This window comes from Neofelis nebulosa, chromosome 16, assembly GCF_028018385.1.
Source record: "Neofelis nebulosa isolate mNeoNeb1 chromosome 16, mNeoNeb1.pri, whole genome shotgun sequence".
Taxonomy (NCBI): domain Eukaryota; kingdom Metazoa; phylum Chordata; class Mammalia; order Carnivora; family Felidae; genus Neofelis; species Neofelis nebulosa.
In genome coordinates this window covers 30,484,251-30,508,283 of record NC_080797.1, presented here as the reverse complement: position 1 = coordinate 30,508,283, position 24,033 = coordinate 30,484,251, and the positions used below count along the sequence as shown (strand labels likewise).

General features: G+C 37.6%; 1 protein-coding gene across 4 annotated transcripts in view; it reads right to left on the bottom strand.

Annotated features, from left to right (window-relative positions):
- KANSL1 (KAT8 regulatory NSL complex subunit 1) overlaps positions 1–24,033 on the bottom strand; it is a 177,849-nt gene that overhangs the window by 113,803 nt on the left and 40,013 nt on the right. For all 4 annotated transcript variants that reach the window (XM_058705954.1, XM_058705957.1, XM_058705956.1 and 1 more), the window contains exon 2: positions 17,881–19,252. In XM_058705954.1, coding sequence (XP_058561937.1) covers positions 17,881–19,169 — 1,289 coding nt within the window. In that variant the 5' untranslated portion in view covers positions 19,170–19,252. The remainder of the gene's footprint in view (positions 1–17,880; positions 19,253–24,033) is intronic.

Here is a 24,033-nt window from a genome sequence, read left to right as displayed (position 1 = left end):
ACAGGTAAGAGAGCAAAAAGAGTTGAACAGCCTATTTCAAGAACAACTTCATATGCCTCAGTATGCAAGGGCTTTAAAGAGACAACTCCTGGGCACCTGGGTGGCTCAGCTGGTTAAGCGTCTGACTTCGGCTTAGGTCATGATCTCACTGTTCTGAGTTTGAGCCCCGCATCAGGCTCTGTGCTGACAGCTCAGAGCCTGGAGCCTGCTTCGGATTCTGTGTCTCCCTCTCTCTCTGCCCCTCCCCTGCTCACGTTCTATCTCTCTCTCTCTCTCTCTCAAAAATAAAGATTAAAAAAATTTTTTCAAAAAAGATAAAAAAATGTTTTAATAAAAAATAAAATTGCAGTCTGACTCATCACTGTCCATCTTCATTCACTCCAAACCCCTAAACACTACCAGAACACAGTTCTGGTATATTTTCTTAAGGCTGGTGACAAATGTGTGGTTGGGAAGAGGTGGGGGGGAGTAAACAATCAGAGCAAAAATACTATTATACGGTTTACAAGATGCCTTCTCAAGATTTGATCTCAGCTTTGGTTTCTTCATCTATGAAACAGATACAAAACTTAACATAACTAGAGAATATTATCAAAAATGGAATAGCTATATAGAAGAGCATTCCAGGCATCCAGGATAATAAGTGCCTTTCCCTTCCAAAGAGAGATAAAGACTAATCCAGTGGATCTCAACTGAGGGTGATTTCCACCCCCCAGGACACATTATTTTTGTCAGGAGACATGTGGCAATGTCTGGAGACACGTTTTATAGTTACAACTAAAGGGAGAGAGGGAGGGTGCTGATATTCAGTGGGGAGAAACCAGAGATTCTGTTAAACATCCTACAATGCACAAGACAGCCCCCTCCCCCACAAAAAAGAGTATCTGACCAAAAATGTCAGGAGCACCTATGTTGGGAAACCCTACCCAAACAAATTCATTTCTGGAAAACCACACAAACATGGAAAAGAAGGGTAATGGAGTATATATAGTCCCTACAGTCTATAAGAAACCTATTTTCGAAGATAGTCTAAAAACAACAATACTATCTTATGGCAGCTGTTACTCAAATGACAAAATGTCACAAATGTCAGGAAAAAAACTTGTAAATGTCAGAAAAATAGATTGTCCTCCCAAGCATTATTTTAAAGTGCAGGTAAAGTGTCAATGAGAACCTATTAAATTTATTTTTATAAATAATAGTAATAACACTCAGGCTTGAAGCTAAACTGGCACACTCATCTATCCGTGACAGCAGAATAAAGTGAGACAACTCTTTCAGAAAGCAATCTGGGGTAAAAACAGCCACAAAAATGATGCCATCCTTTGCCATCAGAACCCAATTTAAAAGAAAGAACACAAGGTGCAAAAGTACTCAATGCATATTATAATGCTTAAAATCTACACACTTAAAATCTAGATATCATTACTATTTTTAATGTGCCAGACCCAGGAATGGACACAGGCATTTTACATATATTATTCCCTCTATCCTAACAAAAAACCCATATGCTAAGTGTTATAAATCCCATTTTACAGAAGAAACTAAGGTGCAAAGATCACAGAACTAGCAAATCAGAGAGCCTAGATTCAAAGCCAAGTGGAGCAGGCTCTAAAGTTTTGCACACTGTGCTACACTGAATGCAATAAGTAACTGAAGTAAAAATTTGGTGGGAGTATTATGAATTTAGCAAAAATAATCATGACCACTTCTTAGATATATATGGAATTTTACACCTAAAAGGAGAACAAAGACTTTTCAAACACTCAGAAAAAGTTTAACAACTGATCATGTAATGGGTCACAAAGACATAGTTCAAATTCCAAAAATCAGAAAGCATTCAGGCCACATTCTTTGAACACAATGCAAAAAAACCCTAGAAACCAACAATTTTTAAAAGGGTAGCAAAAAAGAAAAAAATAGATGGAAAAATTTAGCAACCCATCTTTCTAAGTAATTCTGATAAAGAAAAACCAAAATTGTTCCATTTAGAAATGAACAACAATGAATATATGACAGACCAAACTCTTAGAATTTGGCCAAAGAGCTAACTCAGAGGAAATGCTGTAAACTTACATGCTTATGGAAGAAAGTAAGACAGAATGAAAATAAATGACTTAAATGTGTAACTTAAAGCAGCTTAAAAAAAAAAAATCCAAAGAAAGCAGAGAAATGAATAAAGATAAATACAAAACCAATGAAATAAATATTAACAAAAGATAAATTCAATCAATATAATCAAAAGTTTCTGTAAGAACCTCATTTGTAAAGCAGAAGACTCTGTATCCAAGAAAAGAAAACAGAAGTGAAAGAGCAGATATAACAACAGAGTAAATACACACAACAGATCTACGAGAAGATCCTAAGAGATTTCCAGGTAGAATTTTGTGGCAATAAATTTTAAAATCTAGGCAAAATGAGTGATTTTCTTTAAAAATGTTGCTGGGAGGGAAAAAAATGTTGCTGGGGCTCCTGGATGGTTCAGTCAGCTAAGCGTCCAACTCTTGACCTTGATCAGCTCAGGTCATGATCTCACAGAACAGGAGTTTGATCCCTGAATTTGGCTCTACGATGACAGTGTGGAGTCTGCTTGGGATTCTATCTCTGCCCCTCTCCTGCTCGTGCTCTCTCTCAAAACAAGTAAAACCTAAAAAAAAAATTTTTTTTAATTAAAATGTTGCCAAAATTGGGTCATGAAGGAAGAGATTTAAAAACCTTAAACCAATAACCATAGAAGTAATTTAAATGTCAGCAAAGACCCATTCATAATTATAAAATGGCCTCTATGCTGTTCAGACATTTCTAGCAAAATGTTAGCAAACAGATTAATCCTTGTCAACTGCTTCCAAGTGAAGAAAAAGATGGGAAAATTTACCACATCAGTTCACGAGCTTGTCATAACCACAGCCAGCCTAAAAATACCCTATAGATCAGTCAAGTTATGAAGATGGGGGAGGAAAATCAGTACTCCATCCCCACAAAAATCACCTAAATCCCATTTGACATATATTAAAATAATAATCCAAATCATCCAGATAGTCAGTATCTGATCATGTTTAGCCTAAGAATTCCCCCCTGGAATGCAAACTCCAGAGAGAGCAGAGATTTTTTTTTTTTTTTCCCCATTTTTGCTCATTGCTCTTTCTCCAGTGTCTTGAAGAGTTCCTGGCAAATAATAATGCATTCAATAAACACAAAATCTAACAACTGAAAAGGAGAAAACAAAACATGACCATCTATCATGCAGGTGACTATCCATCTAGTAATATCAAACAGAAATAAGTCAAAGAATTGCTAAGAGTAGGAAAATTCAGTAAGGCAGTCAAAGAACAAATCAGCATATAAAAATCAATAGTTTTCCCATATTATCAACAAGAAATTTCTCATTCTTAGTAGCATTAAAATCTGCAAAATATCTACAAATAAATTTAACGGGAAATGTGCAAGGCCTATAAAAAAGTATAAATTTTACTCTAGATATAAAGGACCTCAGTAGAGGAAAATATCACAACTCTGGGAAGACCTAATGTTGTCAAGATGTCCTATCTCCATTCAAATTAATGTACAGTCACAAAACAGTCCTAATCCAAATGGATTTAAGGAAGCCGATAAATTGATTATAATGTGGAAGAAGATAATGAGCAATAGTACCCTCACAAAAATATATATATAATTTTAAATAGAAGAGTGCAGTTACTCTATCAGTATTTAAAGCTATGGCAAATAGTATATTTAGGGACAACTGGTCAGCCATGGAGGGGGTAGGGGGATTAAAATGTTACTTCAAACCATACACAAAACATAGTTACAGAGAACAGACTGGTGGTTGCCAGGGGCAGAGGGTTGGGGGTGGGCAAAATGGGTGAAGAGAGTCAAAGGTAAAAAACCTCCAGTTATAAAAATAAATCATGGGGATGCAATGTACGGCATGGCAACTATAGATAATAACACTGTATTGCACATTTAAAAGTTGCTAAGAGACTAAATCTTAAAAGTTCTCATCACAAGTAAAAAAAAAAATTCTGTAACAATTTATGGTAATTGATGTTAACTAGACTTACTGTGGTGATCATTTTGCAAAATATGCAAATAGTGGGGTGCCTGAGTGGCTCAGCTGGTTAAGCATCAGACTCTTGATTTTGGCTCAGGTTATGATCTCACAGTTCAGGAGTTCGAGCCACACATGGGGCTCTGCACTGACAGTATGGAGCCTGCTTGGGATTCCCTCTCTCCTCTCATGCTCTCTGAGTCTGTTTCTCAAAATAAATAAACTTTAAAAATAAGCAAAGAAAGAAAATTTGAAAGGGCAGCCTTAAAAAAAAAAATATATATATATATATATACATATATATATATACATATATATATAGTGAATCATTATATGTCACTTCCATCTCAATTAAAAAGAAAACCAATTTTAAAAGCTAAACATAAAAGTTACATATAGTTGCTCCTTTTCTCCAACAAAAGGCCTTACACTCCAGATAATTTCATTACATTTCTTTCCCTTCCCAAACACTGACATACATCTTTTCTTGCCTCTCCCAGTTCCATCAGTATTTTGCCAATTTTCTAGCATGAAAATCCAGTTATGTCACCAAGTTTACTCAAGTGTGCAATTAATGAAATATGTTAGATTTGGAGTCAAGAACTATAGTACAACCTTGACTCTTAACCTAATAATCTTTAGCACCATCGTTTGATCTCTCTGTCCTTAGGTTTCTCATCTGTAAATGACAAATTTGTGCCTATTCCCACAGTAAGCTCTATATTTTATCAGTCTTGCATCTGTACCTATCTTTCCATTCTGTGTCCATCGCTCTGGTTCAAAAGACTTTTTTTCCCCCCCAAAAGACTTTTTATTCACAGCTGGGCTACTTGCCTTTCTTACCCTGGCTCCAAACTATCCTACATATCCAATCCATCCACCCCACATCACTAGCAAAGATTCTTTTATGTGCACTCCAACCATGCCATTCCATGTTAATAATTCTGCACTAGTCTTAGGATAAAATTCAAATGCACCAGCCTTTGACCAAAGCTTAATACTCCAATTTCATCTTCTACTTTCTTGAAACTTTTATGTCTAGCGGATAGCTCTCTTCCCTGTTATCCAACACAACCTCTTCATCTGAGGTCCCTCATCCTTGGACCTGGAACATCCCATTTTCTCTTGGAAACCTAAGTGTCATCCCTATTCAAACTAAAGTTGCACTCTTCTCAGGTTTTCTGATCCCCTTAGCCCACAGTAATCACTCCTTCCTCCAAGTCTCATCTCAGCATTTGGTGCTGCACCATGTTATCTAATTACAATTAAGGCATTCACTGCCTAATTCTAATGCTTCCTTTTCTACTTGAATGTGGGAGAAAAAAAAAAAAAATCAAGTCACATAAATTATTCCTTGAAGGCAGGAACCAAGTTCTCAATTCTTAAGTGTTTTCATCATTCCTTATTTTACTATCAGAGAAGTGTTTCTCTTGCCCTTTAGGGGCCAGGTTAATCTTGATGATAGATGATCTGGAAAGGCTAGTCTCCAAATAACTGAGTTACCTTGAAAATTTTTATATTTATTATTCTTTGCTCAGAGAATTCCAGATCTCCTTTTCTGGAATTGCCACAGGGACACTTTTGACTATCCTCAATGATGACACATCTTGGTTTCTATTGATATTATCAACTATAGCTACTCCTATAACTGATGAAGGATTATGTGTTAAAGGAATAGAAGATGTAGCTCTCTGAAGGCTAGGCTGCTGGGAAACACCGAAGAGCAATACTGTATATCTTACCCTTCCATAAGTTTGTCAGCCAATCTTAATGTTTATGGATGAAATTAATTTGTCTCATCTAGTAATACCATTACACTATTTAGAATAAACCATGGAAATGTAAATACTCTAACACTGCTTTGAACATTAATGGAAATAATAACCTCTTGCACCTAATAAAATGTAAAACCAAGAACAGTTGAGCCTTAAACAACATGGGTTTGAAGTCTGCAGATCCACTTATACACAGATTTTTTTTCAATAAATACAGTACATCAGTATAAACATACTTTCTCTTATTTCCCATAACATTTTCTTTTCTCTAGCTTACTTTATTAGCTTATTAAACTAATAATTATTACTATTACTATATCAGCTTCTTTATCTAATACATATTACATGCAAAATATGTGTTAACTGACTATACTACTGGTAAGGTTTCCAGTCAACAGTAGGCTATTAGAAGTTAAGCCTTGGGGGAGTCAAAAGCTATATGTGGGTTTTTGACTACATAGGTGGTTGGCATCCCTAACCCCCATGCTGTTCAAGGATCAACTGTGTGTGTGTGTGCGCGCGCGCGCGTACATATACATAAATATAGATATAGATCACATCAATGCCTTGAATGTACACTTGCAAATATCAAAGTCACCTCATACTTTTCAAGTCTGAGACCCAGTTACTATCAAGTTATCATTAAGAACAAATTAAGAGAATTCTCAACTGGGAGGAAAATGATTGCACCAAGAAAACTTCCTGCAAATATAAAATTAGCCTTTCCACTTAACCTTCCAAGTCAATGTTCTTCTGTGAATGCTTGAATGTATTCACATAAGAGATCAATTTCAAATACAGCTGGGTAGAAGCAAAATGAGTCTTAAGCAACTCTCACTCTGTTTTCATCTTACAAAGAGAAGACTGGCCTGTCTTCCAGCCTTGTGAATAAAGATCTTACAAAATTCACTACGTAAAGGGTGCGCCCAAAGAATACTTGGTTGAAAAAATCTGCTGGGGGAGTGCCAATTTAAAAGGAAAAACATTTTCACCCAGTTGGAAATCTAGAAACAGTGGTTACAGCCACTCAGCTGAAAACTCTTAAGATGTGAAGGAAAATTTTTTTAGAAAAAACCCAGATCTTTTCATCCTCAGAGTGAAATTCTATGAAAAGCAACTAAATGAATCAATGGAAAAGTGAATTAATGTTAACTTTATGCACCTAAAAAGCAATAAGTAAAATTCTGCCTTTGTTATTTGACAGGGTCAAAGGGCAACTGGTCTCTTATTCTATATAGATGAACTCTACAATCTGTAATGGTTTCCAATCAATTATTTCTGGGAAAGAAACGGGAATAAAAGAAAACTTTTGTTGTTTTGCTCGAAAAAGAACCAAAAATGAAAAAGTTATATTGTTTTGCTTACTTTGGGGGAAGGGAGAGACAGAGGATTGTTTTTCATTAGGGATATTTATTTCCAAAGCATAACACTCTAATAGCTTTATTCAGCGAAAAGGATACGCTTCCGTTAAAGACCTCTGTCTTCACTCTCTCACTATACCCCATCCTCAGGGTCCATACTTTATTTTCAGGTTTCTTCAATGCCTTAAGTGGAACACTTAAGCAAAAAGGAAAAAAAACCAAAAACATGACAGTTACTACAGGCAAACACACTGGCACCAGGTTGCCTCATGAGAAGAACAAGTGAGGGGACTGCTGCAGCCCTGCCACCAACTCCCTGATGGGACCCAGTGCGCAGACTCCCTACGGAAATACAGGCAGTATGAGCTCCGTGGAGATCACCTGGCCATTCGGCATACCTCAACAAGTCGTACAGTGTGCCTAACAGTGACAAAAGTCTTTCCCATCCCAGTCTGGGTCTCATCATTACAAAACCACAAGTGACATTTTTCAAAAAAGTATATTTTAGACTTTATAAGTGAGGCACCTAGGAAGATTAAAAGACAAAATTAAAATTAACAATTCTCAACGGTAGTCTAGAATTCTTTTTATTACATTGCTCCCTCTCTGGTATTAATCTCACAAATGCCAAGAAAAATAATAACCTCCAGTTCACCCTTCAGGTTTTCTGGTGATTATCAAATCAATAAACATAAGATATTGAATGTTAATCATAAACTCCATACTCAGACGTGGAAACAACAAAAACTCATAGAAGCGCGTGGAAAACCAATCAGGCTATTTAACTGCTATTTTATGCCTTTCAACTTCCTATAATAACCAGACTTACCAGAAAAAGAACTTTTGAGGAAAATACTTCAATAAACACTAAGTACATGCTTAAAATTCATTTAACAGCCTTAAGCACAATGCAAGACTAAAGGAAAAAGAACATAAAATACTTTTCATATTTTAAAAGATTTCTTTTTCCAGCAACTGGGGAAATAAGGTTTTTCCATATAAGCTGAAATATAAATTAAGTTGAAATACAAATCATCCCCTTAGAATGTCAAAGATATTTATGTTATCCACTTGATGGGAAAAATTATGAACTAGGTCACTTCTCTGGATTATTTATTACAGTAGGGGAAAACAACTTACCCTTCCCATCATCCCTCATGGTCAGTGCCATGCCCATCACTGTACTGGACAGTCAGGAGAGGCATCTAAAGAGCTATATGACTTCAGCTTGCTCCATTTCTCAAACCAAAATCTTCTTTCTGCTCCTTCCCAATCAGTTTAGAAGAAAAATACTAGTAGAAAGAGCAGGTACAAGGAACTAGCTTTTATCTTCACTCAAGTAAATTATTTATCATGTCTATTATCTTAGGCCTCAACTGTAAAATGGGAAGATCACCTTCATCATCTGGACGTCTTGAATACTAAACAGGATACCAAATGTAAACCACCTAACATATAGAAAGTGTGATCAATACGCACCAATTCTCATTTCCATTTCTTTTTTTTAAAGTCACTCCAAGGGCGCCTTGGTGGCTCAGTTGGTTAAGCGTCTGACTTCAGCTTAGGTCATGATCTCACAGTCGGTCAGTGAGTTCGAGCCCCACGTCGGGCTCTGTGCTGACAGCTCAGGGCCTGGAGCCTGCTTTGGATTGTCTCTCCCTCTCTCTCTGCCCCTCCCCAACTCATACTCTGTCTCTGTCTCTCAAAAACAAATGTTAAAATAAATTAAAAAGTCACTCCAGCCAATTCCCAGATGTTATCTCTGCCCTAGAACAATGCCCCTCCCCAACCCATACAACTTCTATTCCAATAGAAGAAATAAAGAACAGGTTATTGCAGGCTAAAGGGTGTATCTGGTTAAGATACAGACAGACCATTTACCTTTCCTCAAAATTTATTACCAAATTACTTAATATTACTAGAAAGTCTCTTGAATGTAAAGTTAAATGCCATATTTTACATTTGGTAAATTTCTTTTCATTGACCAAGTCTAAAGGGCAATTTGATGAAACGGCTTAGTGTTTATGTCCATGCTGTGGGTAAACAGCCTAGATTAATACCTTGATTTCTTCTTAGCTTTAAGATATTAAGCAAGTTACTTAAACTTTTCATTCCTCACTCTGAGTCTGTAAAACTAAGACAATACCTATACCTCATTGTACCGTGAGGACTAAATAAGTTAATGAGTATAAAGCACTTTTAACACTGTCTACACCTCAAAATATTCAACCAAGGTAGGCTATTATTTTTTTTCTTAACATGTTTCAACTCTGTTGTACGATTAGCAAGGTAGGTTAAAAATGCTGTTCTCTAATTCAACCAAATCACTTTCTCCTGGGGCTCTGTGATCTCCCAGGTTTCAGATTAATTTAGTCCCAATAGTCTTAAGCTCTGTCTCCCCCAGTTTCTATATTAGCAGGATGCGTCTCTCAAGTGCCAGAAGAACAAACGGGGAAAAAAAGGATTAAAGGGTGAGCAAAAAAATAGTCACTACATGTATACACTATCATTCAATCCCCTGGCTCATGTCCTCTATTCTATTAGACAACAGTAAAACAACCTAAAAGAGAATGATTTAAAATTGAATAAACTCCTCCTTCCTAGTTGTCACTCCTCAAATCCTCACCCCCCCTTCAACCTTTTCTCCACAAATCCTCTTACCTGAGAGTTCTGAATATAATCTATACAGTTGTTACAATTCTACTAAATAGGCTACCAGAGCAACCCACAACATTCATATTTTATCAACAACTTTTCAGTATATTCTGTTTGAGGAAGAGACTCTCCAGACACTTTTATCAGACTGAAATTGTTTTCAAAGCGACTTTGTTTACTATTGTGATGCAAAACCCTTCTTTATAATTAAACAAATATAAAATCAAACAGGCTAAAGTGACCACAAAGGATTAATGGGAATCAGAAGCACAGTCACTTGATATATGTTATATACTGCACCCTTTAGTTAAAATTTTGAGAAACTCAATGTTCTCTTTACATTGAATATATGACCATAATTTTCCCAGATACATACAGGAAACAGGAAAAGGAGACTGAACTGACAGACATAAAAGGACATGACCTGAGGTATAAATTTCTAACTTGCAAAATAATCTGGTCCATTTTGGTCTTTGCTTAGACAGACAGTAGAGAAACTAATTGGGTTGCTATTCATTTGATATAAAATGTGGCCCCAAGCTTTCCCTTTTCTAGTAAAATAATTTAACATGAACATGGAACCTAACAGGGTGCTCTGCAAATGACCATGAAACCTCTGGACATACCCAACAGCCAAAAAGCGTTGAAATGAAAATTAGCTAGTGCCCACCGCATTCAATAAGGCCCTCCAACGGTTCCTTCTCCATCTCAACATAGCCATCCAATCATCCAATCCAGTTACTCCTGCCAAAAATCTAGTAATCATTCATAATACCTCTTCCTTCTCTCTCAACATCCACTCATCACATCCAACCAATCACAAATCCTAGTCACCCTACCTCCAGTACCCAATTCACTCCTTCCTGACAAAGGCTGAGTCTACCATTCTTTTACCTGGTGTACCACAAACACCTAACTGGTCCCCCAAAGTCTACACACACTTCACTCTTCACACAATTAAGAGGGGTCTTTAAAAAAATCCAATGATGTTTAGACATCACAATAACATTTTCGGTTAAGCGTTTTGACTCTTGGTTTCAGTTCAGGTCATGATCTCATGGTTTATGAGTTCAAGCCATGCGCTGGGCTCTGTGCTGACAGAGCAGAGCCTGCTTGGGATTCTGTCCCTCTCTGTCTGCCCCTCCCCTGCTTGCGTGCGCACACTCTCTCTCTCTCAAAATAAAAAAATAAACTTAAAAAAGTGATTTTAAAAGTGAGATGACCGGGGTGCCTGGGTGGCTCAGTCAGTTAAGCGTCTGACTTCAGCTCAGGTCATGGTCTCACAGTTTGTGAGTTCGAGCCCCACGTTGAGCTCGGTGCTGACAGCTCAGAGCCTGAAGCCTGCTTCGGATTCTGTGTCTCATTCTCTCTCTGCCCCTCCTCAACTTGTGCTCTGTCTCTGTCTCTCAAAAATAAATAAATGTAAAAAACAAATTTTTTTTTTCAATAAATAAATAAAAGTGAGATAACCAACAAAACCACCTGTATGACCTGGCCTCTAGCTTACCTCTCTGGCCTCATTTCTCATCACTCTTCTTACACAGTGCTCTGTTTTCGAAAGTACCAAGCATCTCCCATTCCCAAGGCAGCGTATGCTGACTCTTCAGTCTGTAGCACTCCCCTTCTTTACCACCAATCAATTTTCATCATTCAGGTCTCGGCTTACGTATTACTTCATCAGTATACTTGCTATAATATCACCCATCTTCATTAGATGTTCCTGATATGCACCCCCATAGCACTCTGAACTTGGTTTCTGTAGCACACCTAACCACTGCAAATGTATCATTAACTATGTGATTTACTTAAACAATTATTTTCTCTTTCTAACCTATACTGTCCATGAGGGCAGGGCAGAGCAGGGACTGTGTCTTACTACTATATATCCCTACCACCTAGCACCCTCAGCACATAGTAGGCATTCAATACATCTGATAAATGAGTTCATCAATTCCAAAGTCTCCAATGTAAGGCTCTGAGGTACAAGTCAACTCTTCACTCTCTGTATACCCAGGATTACTTGGAAGCTCATTTCCTGATTTTTAACACTTGCTGGAACATGCAAAGGAATACAGAAATGTTCATTTTTAAGACACTAGTGAAGAACCTGGACCTTCATGAGCTATTAGGGTTATTTTGCAAAATGTATTCTTCCAGTCACCCACAGCTTGAAACTCCATCTATGATGATCCCTCTTTCATTGCCCCCAAACATTCACTGTTAAGTCCCACTACCTCTACTTCTGCATCATCTCCGCAATTTTCTCCTTCCTTTTTATACATTTATCACTCTTACCTATATTGCTAGGTCTCTAAAATATCCTCAGTCTAGCCAACAAAGCCCAATGCCTTTTAGCCTTTGTCTTCTATATGTTATGCCTTCTATCTGTACTGACCTACTTCGGTAGACCACAACCAAAACAAAACTTCCTACCAAAATCCTAGCCACCTTTCAAGGCTCATTCTAATATCCTTTCTTTCCAGTTCCATCAACAAGCTGTGACCTCTTCCTATTTCACTATGTCATCAAACATTTGCCTTGTATTACTGGGTGCCAGGCATTGTTCTAAGTACTCACCTTTGCTTTACACCATGTCTCCAAATCTAAACTGTAAACTTCTTGAGGAAGTTTATTCACCTACCTCATCTCTTGCATCTTAAACATTTACTCAGTTAGTACTTATTACATGACCACTTTAGCATGATGGTAAAGAGTACTTTCACTCAATTTTAGAGAATGAAAACACCAGTCACAAGGCAACAGAAAACATTTGCAGCAACCAGACCTGCAGCAAATGGGTAATCCCTAAATTCCTCGTTGCCTAACTTCTCTCCTTCAGAATCACACAAGAAACACCAAGAATAAATTCTATCTACATACCTAAGGTGGGGGGGGGGGGGGGGGATAGGGGGAAAACACAGAAGCTCCTATTTCTGTCACTGGATGTCATATGAAGCCTAGCAGAAAAACAAGGGGCATTAAATCAACCATCAAAGATGTTCCACAAATTAAAGTTTACTCCTCTCTGAAGTAACTTCTATAAAAACAAAATGGAATTATTCCCACACATGTATACCACAGAATAACGATTTCAGCAATCACTTTAATAAGCTATTTAAACACACACACACACACACACACACACACACACACACACACACACACACACACACAAAGGCATTAAAAGAATCAAAGCTAGGAGCACCTGGGTGGCTCAGGAGGTTGAAGCTCAGGTCATTATTTCACGGTTCATGAGTTTGAGCCCCGCATCAGGCTCACTGCTGTCAGCACAGAGCCCCCTTAGGATCCTCTGTTCCCCTCTTCCTCTCTGCCCTTCTCCCACTTGTACTCTCTCTCAAACATTTAAAAACAAAGAATCAAAGCTCTAAGTCACAAATCAAGAAGGTTGTTTTGTTTCACGTTACACCAGTGACTTATAGGGAGGGACTTTTGCTTCAGTTTCCCCAAATGCAAAAACAGAAACAGTGCTGAGAACAGCTCCATCCACCCATGTTATTATTTAAAGATGGAGTGGTCAATTCAAAATAGTTTGAGTCTCAGAAATTATCTAGTCAATTCCTTCATTTTTATTATATAAGGAGCTAGATGATTAGCACTATGGCTAGTTTGTAGCAGAGAAGGGTTAGATAAGACTTAGTTCTGGCTAATACTACTCTCGCCCCATCATTCTGTGAAAGCATAAAGAATAGGAAAATAAGGACAATTTATGTTGACTACCACTGTTAGCAACATCACTCGTGTGTGCTTAATAAATTCAAATAGGAACCTACAACACAAAGCATCCTGGCTAGAGTATCTAAAAAGCAAAACCTACAAACACACTAGTAATTCATTATACACAATGGAATTATTCCCACATCCCACACAGTAACAAATTCAGTAATCACTTTAATGGACTATTTAACACACACACACACACACACACACACACACACACACACACACACAGAGGCATTAAAAGAATCAAAGAATCGAAGCTAGGGACACCTGGTGGCTCAGTAGTTGAGCCTCCAACTTCAGCTCAGGTCATTATCTCATGGTTTGTTAACAATTCCAAGAGAATGAAATTCCCCAGAAGTAAAGAAAAGTCACTGCAATCAAGATAACCTAAAATTCAAACAACTTCTTTAATATCACTAAACTGAGCATCTAGTTTATTTTTTACCCAACCTTGATCGGAAACAGACTTCAGGAGGCTATCAAATAAAACATAGGTTAGCGTAAATTAAGCCAGAAATAAAAGCATGAAAATAAAACAAGAAGAACAAAATGAAGCCAAGAATGAGGCTTGAAAAAAGGTACAAGACCTATGAGCCTGGCTCTAAACTTCCAAAAGCCAATAGGAAAACAGAAACCAAGTGAACAACACAAATTATAGCATCCAAGTAACAGAAACAGACGTAAAAGCTTAGGAAAAAATACACTTAAGTCTTGGTTGTGTTATCTTTCTCCCTGAGGTTCTTATAAAGAAGGCACTGTGTAATATAAAGATATATGTGATATATGTAAAACAACAAATATTTCAGTAGTCATAATTAAATGTTTTATGGGATTATTTTTATAACGATCCTCAAGATAAGCCTATAGTAACAGTTCAGAAAGAAAAAAAATATTTTTTTTGGAAAGAAAGGTTTACATAATTAATGTCCAGGTACCCAGAACACTACTGACCTAAGAAAGCATTTAAGAGAATATCTGGGGGAAAAAAAAGGTGCTTCCCTAACAGCAAGCATTTACTATAGAAGTTTCCAAGTACAAGGGCCAAGAAAATAAAAACCAAATTTAGCAAAATTTACTGGTCCAGGAGTTCATAACAAAACAGCAGAACAAAACTCTTAAAGAGAAGGTGGAACATAAAGAAAAACTAAAGTGGAAAAGATGTGCACACAAACACACATGCCCACTCAGTAACTGTATTACATCCACAGGAGATAACTAGATGCTTTTATTTCTACTTCTAAAGTTAAGAATTAAAAATTAAGGTGTTTACTGAAACATGTGCCTTCCTTGCTAGTTCCTCCATCAAGAAGATAATATTTAAATTCCTCCTCCTTCCACAGTGATGTTACTAAACAACGATAAAGGTCAAACTCAGTGTAGTGCAGAATTTCAAAGTAGTTACATATACCAAGACAGGAAGACATAGGAAACATTTCAGGATGAAAGAACTTAAAAAGGTATAATACCAGTTTTAAACTAAATAAAATCAGTTAACCAAAAAGTTAATCAATAAAGAGGAAAAAACTTCTCTAAAATACCTCATCTGGCAATATAGTTTACTAACTATAAAGTATAATACAATGATAAACATACAATTTGCCAAAAATTCAACATAAAAATCAATCATTCTACTACTGCTAGCATGTGCCTATGACTTACAATGGATCACTGTTTTTCCTCTTGGAGGTAGGAAAGAAGAAAAAACACAAATTCTTGGTGAAGGCTGGTCATTTTCACAGAACCATCCACTTGCAACTTAAGCACCATCATTTAAAAACAATTCATTTCAACAACCTCATGTGCTAAATATTTTCATCATGGCTGCCTAGACTAAATCTAGCTGTCTCTGGCAGGAGTATTTCAGCAAAGGAGTGAAATATTAAGCTACTAGAAGGGGAAAAACAGTTGAAATTCACCAGATGGGCCAATCTCCTGCAGAGTTAACTAACTTCTTACTGTAGGACTCAAGAATTACAAATTATAAATGTGGTGAAGAGATTTGGGAAGAACTATTAAATCACACACTCGTACAAAAGGATTCTCGGTGTCCAAACAACTATTTCCCCATCCCTGTTTTTCTTTTTTAATCAAAGTAATGCCTCCATTCTCAGTGGCCAATTGCTGAAAAGCTGTAAAGTACTCAGAAGGTCAACACCTGGCTAAATAGCAGCCTTAGGAGTCAATCTGGTGACCTGGCTCAACAAGAACTTTAAAGTACTTATGCTTTATTGGTCGTTTTAATTTAAATTCAATTATATCATAAAGAGCAAAAAGTTTATTTACTCCATAGTACTTTTAGTGCTCCAATTTTCCTTACTTTAATATGATCTGGTACATGGAAATTCAACTTTTTAAAGCATTGTTTAGTTGACTTAATTTGAAAAGGATTCAAATGATTCCAAAGTTTCCTAAAATGATCCCTTAGCTATCCTTACACTTCACAAGCTTCCAATCAACAAAGCATTACGTGATAAGAATGCTCAGAATTTAGTAGGTGAATGGACTAAGCCTAAACAGTCTTTTCAAATCAGTAGATTATTCCCTGGAAGAAAAGTTCTCTCTTAGGTATTCTGATCTCACTGAACTGAACGGTTTCCCACAACATTACCAAAACTTAAAAATGTTTTCAATACAAAGTATCCTGAAAACGATAAGCTTACAGATTCTAGATTTTTTTCCCCCTCAAATACACAAAGTACATGAAACTTAAAATGCTTCAAATAATTTATTTCATGAAATTACTTTTAAAACATAAAATATTCAACGTTAACCAAGATTTTTTAAAGCAGTGGCTTATGCAACAAAGTCAGTGGGATAATGCCACAAATATCTGCAAGCTGATTTAAATTACTAATCCATTTAAGGAAAGATAACTATGCTACAGCAGTAGCAAGCCACTGAAATAGATCTACTTTAGATCTGAATACAGAAGTGGACACTTGAGCACAATAAGCTAACAAAAGGTAATGAACTAGGTCTACAAAGAAGAAATTCCAGCAAAATAATCCAGACTTTTCCCCCTGAAACAGAAACCAAAATTGCATATTCAGGTACAGCACAGTTATCCATGTGAATAATATAAACAAAATCGAGAAAAAAGGAAATTTACTTATGCTTAAAGCATGGCTATCTCAACAGTCTCCAGCGAAAATCTTGGTCACCTTTATACTACAGGCAAGGAAAACCCAATTATTCCAACATATCCATTTCAGCCTACTTTAGTAATCCAACCTTAGTAACATCCCTGGCCCAAAGAGAAAATGGAAGGAGTCAACTCTCCTGCCCCTCTTTTCCAACATCTCGTGCTTCTCTCTCTCGTAAGTCTAACACTTATTTTAAGTAGATATAAGGCAGGCTGATTTATCTTTAAGGAGATATGCTATACCCCCTTGCTTATCTGGAAGGAGCCAAATGCAGGACGGAAGGACATGAGTAAGGTACCTCTGGATTCACCGTGCCAATTTGGAGCGCCACCCAAAGCCTGTGTAGAATTTTTCTCAAAACAAGAGATTTAAAAAAAAACCAGTAAGAACCTATCCCAAATATGTCAATGTATTTAAACTTAGCTGAGAGAAAACTAAAATTCAAATGTGATCAAGATGGGCTCTTTTAGGAAGTAAATCAAGTTGTGAAAGCAGATTGTATTTGGAAGCAACCCATAAATAAAATACTCTGCAGCATTTTCTGATTATTAGTCTTTAACAGGTAAGGAAATCTCAAGTATGAAAAGTGAAGACTGGGTACATTCTCTGCTGAAAGTTCAATTAAAAGCAACTACGGGGTGCCTGGCCGGTTCAGTCAGTACAGCATGTGACTCCTGATCTCTGAGTCCTGAGTTCAAACCCTATGCTGGGGGGTGGAGTTTATGTTAAAAAAAAATAAAAAATAAAAGCAAACTCCAGCTTAGTTAACTACATCAGCTGAACTTCTGTCCCCACTTAACCAGAAACAAGAGGATCTGAAGTCAAGTTATAGAAGCCTACAAAAATACCCTACATACAATTTCAAAAGAAATCTAACCAGTCACTCTGAAAGAGGTATGTAGTTTCACAAATAGGAGGTCTTCTAGCTTTTTTCTTAACCAACAAGATCTACAGCAACATAACACTCTGCCAGAAATATCTTTCGTTTCTCCACTAGCAGGTATATGCATCCACCGACCTAAAATCAGAAAAAAGACAAAGGAACATAGGCACCTACCTACAAAGAATCCTATTCTCCCCACAGTGGGAATTCACTAATTCTTTCTCCCTTGTTCCAACATTTCTCAAGAATGACATTATGCACAGGTTTTACTCACAGGGGTACATGGCGTTGCTCAGGATCAGCTCTGGTCAGTTCTTCCTCTTCAATATCAGACTCTCCTCCTGAACTACTGTCGGTGACGTCTGAATCAAATGCTCGCTCGCTGCACCTCAAGTTAGCTATACCACTAGCTGTAAATCTCTCCAATTCTTCTGAAATCGAATCGCTTTTCAGGAAATTGCTAAGTCCTTCTGAAGTGGTGGTCTCACTGGCAGCTTTTCTCAATGCAGCTTCAGCCTTTCGAGTCAGCATCAACTGGCTCCGGGGCCTCAAGGATTCCAAGTTTGGCAGTTTGCTCCAAGTCTTCTCTAAAAATCCACCCAGCTGATGCTGTATATGCCTCTCCACCTGCTTGGCTTGCACAACCTGTAAGCGCTTCTGTAACCTGCGGGCACGGCTCTCAATATCGGCCTGCCTCCGCAGTAAAGCTGTTATCCTTGTGTCAGAATCTAAAGCACTGAAAAGAATGGAAGACAGGGGAGACTTTTTATCCTCTAACTTGACACCCCCCAAGTTAGAACTGGAGTCTGTGCCGGGTGATAACCTACTGCTTCCTTGAAGTGCCGGCTGTTCCATGGAATTTACAGAAGATTTGTTTGCAGTGCTATTATTGCTAAATATAGTTGTGTGTTCTACATCAAGGCTTCTATGTGGAAGAGTGCAATTGGTCATACCCCCCTTCAAGTCCCCAGATTCAGATGCCACCACTTCACCCCCCTGAAGAGAAGATGAAGTGAGAGCTCGTTTTCCCCCATTGAGGGGACTGGAATTGTCATGATCAGAATGTGTTGAACTTTTAGTCAATTTCTTAGCCAATCCATTTACAGGTGCTTGTGGCAGAGCTGTCTGACCACTCGTATTCATGGTTCTGAGATTTTCTAAGGAAAACTCCAAAACTGGCTGTCTCCCCAACAGCTCAGCTCGGAGTTCATAGGACTGAGATAAGAGAGGATGAGATTTAAGGACTGTCTGCTTGCTGAAGACACCTTGCAATTTCAACGACTCCTTGGAGGGTACAGATGTTACATCGGAGCAGAGATAAGATGCCACCAATGGTTGCAGCTTTCCCAAGTCTTCCTTGGTAGGATTATTTCGGAAGTCTAAACTGGGATCCTCTGCAGCAATGGCTTTTCTTTTGGTTCCGTTGGCAGCAATAAGGATGTTGGCGTTGCCGTTATTTTCGGCACTGCCAGGGGACAAAGTGGAGGATGGGGGAGCCAGTTTGAACCGGATATGGTGTGCTTCAGCTGCTGCGTCAGTGAGAGCGGGCGCCATCGCAGCCATTCAGCACAGAGAGACAGGAAGTCCAGCCTCTCCCGGTGCCGAGGCCAGTTCCACGGCCCCTTACCGCCTCCCCAGAGAACAGACTAAAAGAGAAAGAAAAAAAGGAAGTTAGAAATATATGCACACTAGAAAACAACACACGTTTTTATTTTTTTTTTAAATTTTTTTTTTCAACGTTTTTTATTTATTTTTGGGACAGAGAGAGACAGAGCATGAACGGGGGAGGGGCAGAGAGAGGGAGACACAGAATCAGAAACAGGCTCCAGGCTCCGAGCCGAGCCATCAGCCCAGAGCCTGACGCGGGGCTCGAACTCACGGACCGCGAGATCGTGACCTGGCTGAAGTCGGACGCTTAACCGACTGCGCCACCCAGGCGCCCCAACACACGTTTTTAATACAAACACCACTTGAGGCTATAATTCACTCTGCCTCCAGAAAGAAAAACACTCAGACTATTCTGGATACTCGAATATGGGGATAGGGGCAGAAGAAGGACAGGGACAGGACAATTCCTGCACAGAGAAAGAATTCCACCCTTCTTTTTTTGTTCCTTGTTACCACAGATTGAAAGAAGCCAAAATAGAAGTTCCATTCTGAAAGAATCAGATTGTTAAAGTTAAATCATCTGCATTAAAAAAAAATAATACTTTACAACTTCTTGAAATTGGTGGATTTAAAGCAAATGTATCAAATGCTTAGCAATTAAACAGAGAAGAATTAGTAAGGAACTCCCCAAAAAGTTGCTATGCAAAATGTCATAGATGTGCACATCTCTCTAGCCAGAGAATCCAGTGCTTATCAGCTTCTCGCTTCTCTGAAAGATAGTTCATGCTAAAGGCTTAACTGTATCGCATCTGTATTACCAGTTTGTTTCATCAAGTTTTTCTTTCACTGTCCTCAGTACAGCCCACCTCTCAAATTAATTGCCCAATTCGTTTTTTTCTTTACCCCAAAATTTCTTAAAAGAATAGTATAAATAGCTGCCTCTGCACTCTCTCTCTCATAATCTGGCTTCTAATCCTACTGCTCTGGCAAAGGGCACTAGTGATCTCATTATCAAATCCAATGGTCAAATCTCTGTCCCCAATCTATATAACTTCTCTGAAGCATTAGGCAGTGCTAACCACCCCCATTCTTCTCGAAATGCTCTTTTCCTGATGTCCTTGACACCAAGGTCCCTTCTGCCCTTCTCTCTCAACTTGCTTCCTTAGCAACAACCACTAGTATAGTGCGGCCTCCTAATGCTCCGCTTGCTGAGCTTCACTGATCAACATTCCTACCTCTAGGATCCTCAAGCTCCCAGAAACTCAAAATTCACTCTCTTCCTCCAACACACTCCTCACCCTGTTTTATTATCTCCGATAATGGTGTTGCTTTCATTTAGTAGCCCAAACTAAAAACCTCAGTCATCTGCTTCTTCTATATCCCCTTTGACTTAACTGGTTTAAGAGCAAAAGGAAATTTATGTAAAGAACTAAGCCAACTATTTTTTAAAGTTTTTTTTTTTTGGGGGGGGGGTTTGTTTTAATTCCATACAGTGTTAGTTTCTGGTGTACAATATAGTGATTCAACAATTCCATACATCACTCTGCTTCACTATGATGGTTAACTCCTTAATCCCCATCACCCATTTACTATTTACCCACCTCCCCTCTGGTAACCTCGGTTTGTTCTTTACAGTTAAGAGTGTTTCTTGATTTGTCTCTTTTCCTTTTTCCCTTTGCCTGTTTGTCTTGTTTCTTCAATTCCACAGATAAGTGAAATCGCATGCTATTTGTCTTTCTCGGACAGACTTCCTTCACTTAACATTTATACTCTCTAGCTCCATCCATGTTGTTGCAAATGACAAGATTCCATTCTTTTTTTGTGGCTGAATAATATTCCATTGTGCATATACATGCCACATCTTCTTTATCCACTCATCACTTGATGGACATTCAGGCTGCTTCCATATCTTGGCTATTGCAAATAATGCTACCATAAACATAAGGGCTAAGCCAGCTATTCTTAAAGCATGGTCTACAGACTTCTTAGGAGCTCCAAAACCATTTCAAGGGGCCACAAGATCAAAGCTATTTTCATATGAATACTAAAACATTATTTGCCTTTTTTCACTGCATTGAAGTTTGCAAAGAGGGTAGAAAAACAAGGCTGAGCAAAACTGCTGGTACCTTCACATAAATCAATGCAGAGGAATTATTGGTCATTATGTTCTCAATTCATTTACAGTTTAAAAAGTCCATTCCACTTAATATCTTTGATGAAATTATGAATCTGATTAAATCTCCAATCTTGAGTGTATTTTTTTAAATACTGTGTGATAAAAGGAAAAATACGCAGAAAACAACTTCTGCTGCTTTAAGAAGTATGAGAAAAGGCACCTAATACAACGGAGTTGCAAGCTGAACCAGAAGCTTTTTTCACAGAACACTATTTCTACTTGGCAGAACTGACAAACTATGGTTTATTGAGACTTGAGCAGTTAGTAGATATTTTCTCAAAAATGAACAAAGCGAACCTGTCACTTCAAGAAAAACCACTGATGTTTGCTGCCAATGATAAAATCTGAGTTTTCAAGCAAAAATAAGTATTTTGAAAACTTATATCCACCACCATGAGCTTGAACACTTCCCCTATACTTAAAAAGCTTGTTTCTGATTAAACAGATTACTGCTGATATCAATGAATGTTCAGTTTCCAATACCACATAATGAAATGTATCAACATCAGGAAGATCTGTGTAACTCAGTGAATGACCAAATGACCAATGTATGTTAGAAACCCATGCACGTAAAAGCAAATGCGAGACAGACAAATGGACTTTAACATAACAGAACATGTAAAATTCACAGATGTGGTTTTAGGTTCTACATTGCAACTAACCTTTATGAAACTACTTGTCAAGTATGGGTGTAACGTCAAAGAATACCCACACTTACCTGAAAAAGCTATTAAAATACTTCTCTATTTTCTAACTACCTATCTGTGGGAGGCTGGATTTTCTTCATTTGCTTCAGATTTGCTTCAACCAAAACATCCTATCACAATAGAATGTATGCAGAAGCAGATACAAGAACGGTCTTCTCTTAAACTGGATATTAGAAGAATTGTAAAAACAAACAACAATCCCATTCACTAAATTCTTCTGTTCTGGTAAAAAGCTATTTTTCATAATATGTAATGAGTTTCTCATTTTTAAATGAATTGGTAAATAATTATTTTTCAAACTTCTCAAACTTTCTAATACAGCAACTATTGATAACGCAAGAAAGCTCTTCGTGGTTCTCAACATTTTCTAAGAGTGAAAAGGGGTCTTGAGACCAAAAAATTTGTAGATCACTGAACTAAAGCAACCTTCTCCCCAGTCAAAAATAAAGAAGGGCAACTTCCAATTTGGTCAAACATTTTTATCTCTAGATCAATACCAACATAGGAAATTAGGCCCTATAGGAATACACTAAGATTCTTTACAGGATGACAATTCAAATTACAAATATTGAAATATTTAAGTAAATGACTGAGAAATACCAATACACTTGAAGACCAAATATATCTACTGCTCCTTATACTTGCCAAAAAGTTTCTTGTTCTAAGATTGTATTTTAATGAACATCCTATGGGTAACTAGATCTTCTAGGGCTTACAGAGCCTTATGGACCTTTCGGGCATACGGCATTCTACGTGACACAAACTGTTCTATGTCTACTTTTCCTATTTCAAATTTTAAATTTAGCAGTAATTCCTAATATGGCATAAATAGTTGTGCTATAGACCAACTGGTAAACAAACCAATGTTTAAGTTATTCGTTCAAAATACACTGAGTTAGTTTTATAACATGCAAAGAATTTTCTCCCATAAACAAAAATCACTCTCAGGTCTTTCCCATCAATTCCATCTCCTCCTCTTTTGAATTCATACCAATACACAGTTGATACTAGCAATGAAGGAAAGCACATTATCAGTATAAGATGATCGGTACAACATGTAAGAGTAGTTGTGAGGAGTTGTAGCCTACTAACCCAGAGCTCTGCAGTTAAATCTCAGCCATGGCAGGAAACCGCTTCCCCGTGGGGATCCAGGCAAGGACACAGATGTTACATAGCTTACACAAAACTTGCTCAGGAAAACCCAGGTTCACCCAGCACACATAAAAAAGGTCATAATTAACATCACACCACAGAAGGTACTTAAGCGGCAAACATTCCAAGTTATTTTAGAGTTATACAATTCCTTAAAGTGCACAACTTAAAAATCTGCTGGCTCGAATCCCATCTCTTTCAAGATTTCTCTGACCCTCGAAGTACATCTGTGAACTTGACATTAATCACGTACATCTCAAAGGCAAGAGTTTATTTTGTTTACACCCGCTCTCCTTGGTCTCAATATCCCCACAGGATGAACTGCAAAAAGTAGTTACTAAAACAATCATCTAAATAAGTAGGGAGGAGGAAAAGGACAGAAGGGGAAAAAGCGACCTCTTCAGAAGGAATTCCATTCCTAACTCCTAAATCACTATCTTTCTATAGCCAAACAATACTGTTAAAAAAAAAAAAAAAAAAAAAAAAAAAGATTGAAGTCTTCATCCCTCCCCCTTTTTATAAACTTTGAAATACTATACTGTGATTCAATCTTACCGCAAAGGCACTCACTTTGTAAGTATGCTGAGATTCAATATTACCCCCAAAGGCACTCATTTTGTTAAGTAAGGGGAACAGGTCTGGGTTCACATTCTGGCTCTACCCTCATTTAAATTATTTAACTATGCTGTTCCTCAATTTCCCCATCTGCAAATGACAGAGCCTACCTCACAAGACTGCTTGATGATTAAATAAAATACTCTCCATTACTTACTTAGCCTAGTGC